Here is a 10,998-nt window from a genome sequence, read left to right as displayed (position 1 = left end):
GGAACTGGAGTACCAAATACTGTAGTTCTTTCTACCATTGAGAATTTAGAGGAATTTGTAGGAGATTTGCAGTCTAATATTCAGGACCAAGTGTTGAACTTACTCCCAGCTGACAACCCCTCCAGATCAGCCATAGAAGAGTTATTTAAAAGTATGGACAACCCTTTTAGCCAACTGAATTCTGATAGCAAGTGGAAGAAATATTTCAGGGAAAAATGGGATATAGTACAGCCTGTTGAACTGCGCCTAGGAGTAAGGTATGATTCCAGAAGGAATAACAAAACAGGAAACTATGAGCAAGTTCCAATTAATGACAAGTTCATATACATTCCAATATTGAAAACACTCCAGTTCATTTTCAAGAATGAAAATATTTGTGAGATGATGCAAACATGTGCACAGAGTGACACATATGAGGACTTCTGTGATGGAAGCTACTTCAAAAATCACTCTTTGTTTTCAAGTAGTAAATTTGCCCTCCAAATCCAGTTATATTATGATGATTTTGAGTGTGCAAATCCTCTTGGTTCAAAAAAAGGTATACATAAAGTTGGCTGCCTTTACTTCATCCTTCGAAATCTTCCCCCCAGGGTTAATTCGGCCTTAATGAACATTCATCTGGTGTCATTGTTTCATGCACAAGATGCTAAGAAATACGGGATTGATGCAATACTGCAACCCTTAGTAAAGGACTTGAAAATATTAGAGACTTCTGGGGTTGCTGCTCCATTTTCTGAGGTTTCTGTACGTGGTACACTTGCACAAATTACTGGCGATAACTTGGGTATACATGGCATTCTTGGGTTCGTGGAGTCATTTAGTGCAAATTATTTCTGTAGATTTTGCTTAACTGATAAATCTTCAGCTCAGTCAGTTTTCTCAGAAGATGACCCACATGTGACTTTAAGATCACCAGCTCTGAATGATCAACTTTATACTAGTTTGGTAGATGACCCTACATTAACCTCTTCATTTGGCATCAAGAGAAAGAGCATACTTAATACATTGCAATATTTCAATGTTGCCGAAAATTATGCTGTTGACATCATGCATGATATTTTGGAAGGGGTTGGTCAATATGAGGTCAGATTACTATTTCTGTATTTGATTGAACATTTAATCCCGAAAGAAAGCTTGTTAAATAGGCTGTATGCTTTTGATTATGGCTATTTGGAAAAGAAAAACAAACCAACACATATTAACCTTGACTGTGCAGGAAATGGATTAGGGTTAAATGCATCACAAACACTGTGTTTGGTCACAAACATACCTTTGATATTTGGTGACCTGGTACCAGAGGATGATTTGCACTGGCACTTGTTGCTCTTGTTGCTAAACATTATAAACATTGTGTTTTCATACTCCATCACAGAAGGGATGACTGTGTATTTGAAGCACCTCATTATTGAACATCACCAACTCTTCAAAGAACTGTACCCATCAAAAAACTTGATTCCAAAACATCATTTTATGGTCCATTATCCGAGGTGCATTCGAAAAATTGGACCACTCATTCATGACCATGAGATTCGAAGCTAAACACAAATTTTTCAAAGACTGTGTGAAGAACTTTAAGAATTTGACAGTATCACTTGCAAAGAAACACCAGTTTGCTGTAGCTTATCATTGGGAATGCTTTTCTTCAAAAGCAGTTGAATCTGGTCCAGTCAAATTGTGCTTACTTGAAACACTGGAATATATAGAAGAAGAAGATATAGAATATATAGCTGCATATCTTCACATTGATTCACAAGCCACTGTCAGACTCACAAACTGGGTAAAGTGTGGAGTTGAATATCGTGTTGGCCTCTTCGTTTGCACAAGCACTGATGAAAACATGCCGGTGTTCAGCAAAATAATCTACATCATTTTGCATGATGGTAAAGTTGTTTTTGTTTTGGTTGAGCATGACACTTGTTTCCATGATCATTTCCATGCGTTCCAAATAAGTGAAAACATCCCAAGAAAGATACTGGTTCTAGAAATGGATAGATTAAGACATTTCAAATCTTTTGATGCTCAAATGTCCTATGGGTGTGATTCACATTTGTATGTTGTATCAGAGGGTTGTATTTTGTAATGTATCAACATTGTTGACTTAATGTAAGCTATATGGAATTCACCCTTGTTTTTATGTACATGTTTATTTACTTATATTACAGGTTTAAAGTCTACCTCATGTTAATACATTACTGCATTACAGAAATGTTATTTTATCTTGTCAGCAGTGCTTTTATACAATGTTTGCACTTTTTGCACAGAGAGATGTGATACTGACATGTTTTTTGAAATATCCAACTGCTTGTCCAATGTTTAGCTGCTGTTAAAGCAGTTTTAAATATGAAATTTGGTTGGTTGGCTGTAACATGTTTAAACAGTTTGTCATTCAAAATGTCAAACATGAATTTCAAATAAAACTGTGGTAATAAATGTTTTCTGTTGTCATTTTCATTTTAATTGTTAATTATTAACTCAGAAAAGTGTTAAATAAAACACATTTTTAAGTGTTAACAGTTACCACCATGAAAGAGTTCACATTAAAATGAACTCCAGGTGAGAGTTGTATTTTACCCCACATGGGATTAGTATTTTAACTCCCACAAGTGTTCCGTTTTAACTCCAGAAAAGAGTTTAAAATCAACTCCCGGAAAAGAGTTACTTTAACTTTTCCCTGGAGTTCATTCGATGGTCTCACATGTACACTCAAATGTAGTTGATATAAACTCCCAGAGAGTTTATTCCAAAGGCCAGAATTTGCTGTGTGCGGGAAATGCACCATACAGCCATCTACTGCAGCACTGCATTATTTATATAGTTATATACTCCAACATCTCATTGTACTGCTGCACTTCAGAAACACTGCAGTTTTTGTCTCATGAAGAATAAAGATATTGTAGTCCAGTCCGCTGGTCTGAATAAAGAATAAAGATATTGTAGTCCAGTCCGCTGGTCTGAATAAAGAATAAAGATATTGTAGTCCAGTCCGCTGGTCTGAATATTGTAGTCCGCTGGTCTGAATAAAGAATAAAGATATTGTAGCCCAGTCCGCTGGTCTGAATAAAGAATAAAGATATTGTAGCCCAGTCCGCTGGTCTGAATAAAGAAGATATTGTAGTCCGCTGGTCTGAATAAAGAATAAAGATATTGTAGCCCAGTCCGCTGTCTGAATAAAGATATTGTAGTCCGCTGGTCTGCTCTGTTTCGAAACTGCAGTTAATCTTTGTGGGTCACACTGGACAGTTACGTCACTGCAAGTCCAAGTTGGACACCGTTGTCCATCCACTCTCAGATATCACACACACACACACACACAACTCTTCTGTGTAAAGTTTCTAATGTAGTCTAAACAATGGCTCGCGCAGCTGCACATAGCGCGGAACGGGGAAATCCCTCGGGCCCCGGTGTAGCGGCCAGTTCCGCCAGCGCGAGGCTGCAGTCAGCTGGAGTCGCGTGAGAGCTGCTGTTAATTGAGAGGGGCTGGCAGTGGTCTCGCGCAGCTCCGAGGTCTGTTTGTCAGAGGAAGCTTTGTGTGCGCGACAGGCAGGGATGCCTGGTTTCCGGTAACAAAGTCGGGACGGCTCGCCTCCGTGAGTCGTGGAAAACTACAGCGCGCGTAGTCTTTCACACGGCTGTCTTCAGTGCAACCGGACCGAGCAGAGGAGAATGGCTAGGCGGTCTCGCGGGAGCGAACAGCTGCGAGCAACCTTGTTCACGAAACCGGGCTGCCTTCACGCTCACATCTGAACAGGATGACTTGGAGTTGAGCAGAAGTTGTGTTGCGCGTGCAGTTTTGTGCTCTGTGCTGAGAGCTCGAGACAGTCGCGCGAGATATGGCTTTGTCTTTGAGGAGTTGGGTCGCCAACGAAGGAAGCAAGAACATTCTGTTGGTGTGTAAACGCGCGCGCGTGTGTGTGTGTGTGTGTGTGTGTGTGTGTGTGTGTGTGTGTTAGTGAGAGAGAGGGGTAAGTGTATTACCAGCTGTGATTGTGTGTGAAGCCTAAAGAACTATGTAGCAGCTGATGTGTGTGTGTGTGTGTGTGAGAGAGAGAGAGAGAGAAAGAGACACACACACAAACTCTCTCACACACACATACACTCATACATACATACATACATACATACATACACACAATTACTCACTCCAGTTTGATACACACACATCTCTGTTACATTTATACAGTCATTAAGCTGACGCCTTTATCCAAAGCGACTTACAAAAAAGAGAAACAATCAAAGTAGCCTACAGTGTGCTAATAAGTACTACTACACAGACCCCCCACTCTCTCTCTCACACACACACACACACACACCACAGCACTAAGTACTGTTACACACTCTGCTGTGGTGTTCACATCACATTTGGATATTCACAAGAAACAAATGTGTGTGTGTGTGAGAGAGAGAATGACAATGACACCCTGGGTGCTGCCTTTGTGGTGTGTGTGTTTTGGGGTGTGAGTGTTGTAGAGGTGATTCATGTGTGTGTGTGTGTGTGTGTGTGTGTGTGTTTATATTTCATGTATTGTGTGTATTCTATGATCATGCAAGTGTATTTTGGGGTTTCTGTGTGTTAAGTGTGTGATGGTGGTTGTTTGATATTCACTGTGAATTGTGTTTTGTGAATACATAAGTGTGTGTGTGTGTTTCTGCATATTGAGTAAATTATTCTAGTGTGTGTGTGACTGAGTGTGTGTGTGTGCGTTTCTGCATATTGTTCTGTTTGAGTGAATTATTCTAGTGTGTGAGTGAGTGTGTTAGTGTGTGTGAGTGAATGAGTGTGTGTGTGTGTCAGTGAGTGTGTGTGTGAGTGAGTGAGTGAGAGTGAGTGAGTGTGTGTGTGAGTGAGTGTGTGTGTGAGTGTGTGTGTGTGTGAGTGAGTTAGGGATCGACCGATATGTTTTTTTCAGGGACGATACCAATATCAATTATTACCAAAACAGGAGGCCGATAACCAATATGTAAAACCGATATGTCAGTTGTCAAAAAGGGGGGTAGATAGTAAAGGCGATATGCTGCAAAAATTTCATTCAAAAGCATTTAATTATGCAAACTTTTCTTTCTTCTTTTGATACACAATAGCCTACACAATGGGCTATGTGCTTGTTAAGGGACCTGTCACAAAGAGGATGCTTTGCCATCGTGTGTGTGAGTGCACGAGAGAGGGAGAGGAAGAGGTGAATTACGGCTGGCCCTGGTGTAGTCTTTTCTGACAGTCCGTTTCAAAAAGGAGCAACTAGACTTTATGACGTTCGCTATCGCATAATTTAGGACTTTTCTACCATGTAAGGGATAACGTCCGCCGAGGTGTCCCGTTACTCACAATTAATGGACGAGGCGGAGGCAGAGAACTCCCGACGCGCAGCACCCGAGTTTGTGGGCTAACTAGTAAACGGTAGGCTATTACTAACGTGCATCAATCGGGAATTAGCTAAATGGAGAAAGTGGGTGCTTTACTTATTGATCCGGATCGAGGAGACAATAGCTTACAAAGTGGTGTTTTTGCAACTTCAGTGTAGAGGATTGTGATTTATTGCAACTTCAGCCAAAGTCCTTTTAGGCAAGTACCTCCACTCGGCGGCCATATTGCAACGCTTTTTGGGCACTCATCGGGCATCCTATTCGGCAGAAATGCGCGTGCGCAAAGCTTCACGACACCAACCGTGCTCCAGCTGCAAGTTCACAACACATGATTGGCACGATGTCTTCACATCACACCATATGATTGGCTCAATGTATTCACATCACACCACATGATTGGCTCAATGTATTCACATTTCAAAGTTTTGCCGAGGAAGGGGTGGGATATGTGTAGATAACGGCCATATTGGCGTGACAAACTAGCCCCATGCATTACTATGGAGGATTTTTTGAGTGCTGTGTCTCCTCATTAGAAAGTCTCTGCTTCAGCAATGTAATGTATCTTACCTTCGAAAAATAGCTCTGTACCGCTGAAACCCAGTCTACAGTCTGCCTCAGTGAGAATCCTAAACTTTCTCTGTGTTCAGTCTTCGATCCTGATTGGCTGCATCGGTGGAAAAAATGACCGATACCGATTATTATAAAAATGCTAAATATCGGCCCCTTATAATCGGGGCCGGACGATAATTGGTTGACCCCTATTCCAAATGAATAAATGTAAATTAGTGTATGAGAGAGAGTACTGTTCTGATGTGTGTGTGTTTGTGTGTGTGTGTTTCAGGTAGTGTGGCTGACTGTGAATGCTGTTGTGTTCTGGAGAACCTTCGCACTCTACTCCTACGGGCCTCAGTACCATTATCTACATCAGATCCTAGGGGTAAGAACACACACACACACACATTATCACACACACCTATAACACACACACACACACACCTATAACACACACACACACCTATAACACACACCTATAACACACACACACACACCTATAACACACACACACGTTATCACACACTTTATATTAGTGCCCATTGCAAGCGAAGATGACAATGCCTCCAATTGGGTCACGTTATAACGTGAAAATATCATGTTATTTCAAGATATGATATTTTCACATTTTTACATGAAATTATCATGTTATACATATCTTGTTAAAAAGGTGAAAAAGATATTATTATATGCACACGTATCACACACACCTATGACACACACACGTACACACATGCACACGCAACATGAAACACATATCACGCACACACACACACACATATCACACACACACTCACATATCACACACACTCTCACATACTCACAGTCCAGCCCAGTTAGCTCTTATGACAAACATTACACTGATTAAGATGGGCACAGCACATTCCAACAGACAAACATCTCTCTCTCTCTCTCTTTCTCCTCTCTCTCCTTTTCTCTCTCTCTTTCTCCCCCTTCACCTCTTTCTGCACATGTGAGTGTGTGTGTGTGTTTGTGTAGTAACATTTCCATGTAGTCACTCTTACAGCCTTGCAGCTGATTCCCTCATCCTGTTGTGACCTGTACCGAGTGCTCAGGGACAGTGCGTTCTACTGAATATGAGGCGTTCTCTTGTGTTCTACTGAATATGAGGCGTTCTCTTGTGTTTTACTGAATATGAGGCGTTCTCTTGTGTTCTACTGAATATGAGGCGTTCTCTTGTGTTCTACTGAATATGAGGCGTTCTTTTGTGTTCTACTGAATATGAGGCGTTCTCTTGTGTTCTACTGAATATGGGCCGTTCTACTGTGTTCCTAAATCTGGTCATGATAGATTTGATATACAAACCATTCTTAGCTCCAGTCAAGGCCTCATTGTCTTCAGTGTATTGTACATGTAATAGCTGTGCTAGCCAAAGCACAAGACATGTACGTGTAAGTAATTAACTGGTACATTTAATAGGTTTGTTCCACTGTATCAAAGAGTAACAAGGTTGTAGCAGCACAGCTGTTACATGTACACTGAAGACAATTAGGCCTTGACTGGAGCTAAGAATGGTTTGTATATCAAATCTATCATGACCAGATATCAAATCTATCATGACCAGATTTACCCCATCCAGCAGGTCTTAGGTCAGCTCTTTGCCTCTGATGAAAATTTAGGCAAATTGGCAAAGTTTTGTAAAAGCACTCAGTATTACAATGTAACAACTATATGTAGGTACCCACAAATACATAATGCAATTACAATGATAGTACTTGATAGTACATGTTGTTACACAGGTTGTACCACTGTACCTAATTAGGTAGGTACATTGTAACAGCGACACATTAAAATAAAGTGTTACCGAATGTTCTGAGGTGCGGGGTCAAAGATCCTTGATTACTAGCAAGATAGAGCAACGTAATTCGTTACTATAGGAGCAAAACGGGACAGTTCCGGTCTGCATAAGTGGGAGTGTCACCTTACGTCACTAAATAAACTTTCTCTCTTAATAAGCAATAAGAACAGATACACATAATTGTGTTCACAGTATTATTGTCTATAATCATGTATGATACCAATGAATCATTCTTTAGGACATGATATGAATAATTTAATTAGTCATGTGAACCGAGCTAGCTAGCTAGCTAACACTAGCTTAAAACGCTATACAAGTGGATAGGAGTAGCTATGGCAATACAGCTATGCGCTAACAAGTGACTAGTACTAGTTGAAGGACTTCGCTTAAACTTAATATACTGTTGCAAATTCACTTGAGTATAAACTATCCTAACTAATGTCAGTAATGTTATTCAGCTAGTTGTCATTTCAAAGAAATTACACTTCTCCGTTTAAAATGTTACCTTAGCTAAGAGGCTAGCTAGCATGCTAACAACCGGACAGTAACTGGCAGCAGCATGGTCTGATATTAAGTTATTTTATTACAAATCCGAACACTAAAAAAATACACTATTAGGCTTGAAATGATCCCAAACACTTACAGATTATGACACAATTTTCCAAAAAACCCTCAACAAATCCAGAAAGACATAATGACCAATTTATTGGTAAAATTCCACAAGTCTCCATTGACATTAGTGCAGCGAGGGTTTACTCTGGTCTGCATAAAGGGGGATTTACCCCCCTCCCCTTGCAATAATCGAACGCGGAAATTGTTGAGCGCCTCTCGCTCCGCTTGAACCCTCTCTGGTTTAAAGGATGTTTGGGTGTCTGCATGCTGTATACCCACCAACATGTCATAGCACGCTCAGAGTCTGTGTGTGTGTGTGTGTGTGTGTGTGGTGTGTGTGTGTGTGTGTGTGTGTGGGTGTGTGTGTGTGTGAGTGAGTGTGATTCAGATCAAGGTACAGATAATAACACAGTAGAGAATTCTGTGCTAAAATGACCTCATCAGCAACCTCCCTCACAACCCTACACAACAGAGACACACACACACTCACACACACACACAAACACACACACACACACACAATATAATATGTGATCATTCTTCCATACCCCTCTTACTTTACTCTCTTTCTGTGTGTGTGTGTGTGTGTGTGTGACAGATGGGCCTGTGTGTGAGTCGAGCGTCGGCCTCTCTGCTGAATCTGAACTGTTGTCTGGTGCTTCTGCCCATGTGCCGATCCCTCCTGACCTACCTTAGGGGCACACACAAGGTAAGGCTGTGAGTGTGTGTGTGTGTGTGTCCGTGTGTGTGTGTGTGTGTGTGTGTGTTTGTGTGTGTGTGTGTGTGTGTTTGTGCGTGTGTATGAGTGTGTGTGTGTGTGTGTGTATATGGATGCCTGGAGATATGTGGACACTAGAGCCCGACCGATTTATCGGCGGGCTGATATTATCGGCCGATATTAGGCATTTTTCAAAGGACTCGTGTATAACGCACCACACATCCTGCAACCTGCTGATCCAGCCAGAGTCGGGCAGAGAGAACCAGTTATCCGCGAGTGAGATCATCAGTGAAGTGTGTTCATGGTGATTTGGTCACGAGACATACATTGCTTAAAATAACAATTAAAAGAACATCCCCATCAGTTCTCTTAACTCAAATAAGCATGACAAAATTCGTGAAAACAATGTCCAGTTTTGCTGCTGTTAAATAAGCCGAGAGTGAAGCGGAATTAGCTAGTAATTACGTTACGTTGTTACAGTGTAGTTGACTGTCTGTCCTTTTAACTTTTGACAATGTGACTGAAGATGTATTTCTTTAATAGCGTGACAGTTATAGCAGTGAGACGTATCATCTCTCCCCGGCCTGTTATTTTGAAAGCGTATGTTTTACAATTTGCAGTATGACGTTATCCATTGCTAAATTAGGGCTCATCATAGACTAGCTAACCACAAAGCTAGCTAATGCCATGAATATCAGTGGAAGACCGCTAACGTTAACATTAATGAGCTTGGAAACCACAACGAACTTATTCTGCCTAAATAAAGTAATGATTTATAACTAGTATATCTGTAGTTACAGTCCCTGCATTGTAAAATGTAAGTTAGACGTGCGAGGAGTGAACATTTAGACATAGGGGAAAAGTATCAAATGTAGCTTGTGCAAAACGTAGCTTGTGCATAAAAGTTAGCTTTTCTTTTACACGTGTGTGAAATCCAATGACGCCAAGTGTGCGTTTCAGACTGTCGTTCAGCCGCAGCATTAACGAGTTACATAATGGATTTAGATCACTAAATAGTAGGTTTTAGAAGGCAGGCAGCAACTGATGATTGAAAATGGTTTGATGCAGCTTGATGGAAATAATTTTAAAAGTGCAGGTAAAGGGATAAGCAAGCTGACATTGTAATTATAAGGTAGCTTATAAGGCAATAGGGACTAATTATTACACACGCACACTCAAACATTTAAGTGTGACCTTTATCTTGTTTAATGATAATACAAATGATGATGATAGTAATAATGTCATCATTATTTTTTGTAATTATTAAGTCTTAGTTCAAAGTTATATTTATGAAGCTTACTGAGTCTTTTAATACTGGTAACTTTGATTTGGTTGTGGTTGTTATTAGGCTTTTATGTTTTTGTTCAAAAGACTAAGTTTCATATCTTAAGTTTCTATTTTTATACATTTTATTTATCAGAACTTTAATATATTTCGATGTTCCTCTGTTCCACTGTGACAATATTATTTAAAAAAAAACAAGTTTGTTTTTGAAATGCATTATCATATTATTTTAGTCAATACTCATAAATAACTACAAATAACTAATGTTAGGGAAATCTGTTAATGTTTTGTTGCGCGTTTCTGAAAAAAAAAAATATATATCAGCCGATATATCGGAATATCGGATTTTTAAATCAACAAATATTTGTATCGGTATCGGCCTTCAAAATCCTTTATCGGTCGGGCTCTAGTGGACACGTGTGAGTTTGGAGATATGTGTGTGTGTGAGTGAGTGTGAGAGAGAGAGAGTGTGTATGGATACATTGAGGTGTGTGTGTCTGTGTGAGTGTGTATGGATGCGTTGAGGTGTCTGTGTGTGTGTGAGTGTGTATGGATGCATTGAGGTGTGTGTGTGAGTGTGTATGGATGCATTGAGGTGTGTGTGTGAGTGTGTATGGATGCATTGAGGTGTATGTGTGAGTGTGTATGGATGCAT

The 10,998-nt window shown here is 40.3% G+C and overlaps 1 protein-coding gene across 2 annotated transcripts in view; it reads left to right on the top strand.

Moving 5' to 3' along the window:
• Nucleotides 1–2,688: 2,688 nt before the first annotated feature.
• Nucleotides 2,689–10,998, top strand: part of nox4 (NADPH oxidase 4) — a 30,240-nt gene continuing 21,930 nt past the window's right edge. For both annotated transcript variants that reach the window (XM_076281662.1, XM_076281663.1), the window contains exons 1-3: nt 2,689–3,887; nt 6,200–6,295; nt 8,940–9,050. In XM_076281662.1, coding sequence (XP_076137777.1) covers nt 3,831–3,887; nt 6,200–6,295; nt 8,940–9,050 — 264 coding nt within the window. In that variant the 5' untranslated portion in view covers nt 2,689–3,830. The remainder of the gene's footprint in view (nt 3,888–6,199; nt 6,296–8,939; nt 9,051–10,998) is intronic.

This window comes from Alosa pseudoharengus, unplaced genomic scaffold (genome assembly GCF_046254945.1).
Source record: "Alosa pseudoharengus isolate Yale_2024_CS ecotype anadromous, Long Island Sound unplaced genomic scaffold, YU_APseudo_1.1 YU_APseudo_1.1_scf_13, whole genome shotgun sequence".
Taxonomy (NCBI): domain Eukaryota; kingdom Metazoa; phylum Chordata; class Actinopteri; order Clupeiformes; family Clupeidae; genus Alosa; species Alosa pseudoharengus.
This window is presented reverse-complemented; position numbering and strand designations above follow the sequence as displayed.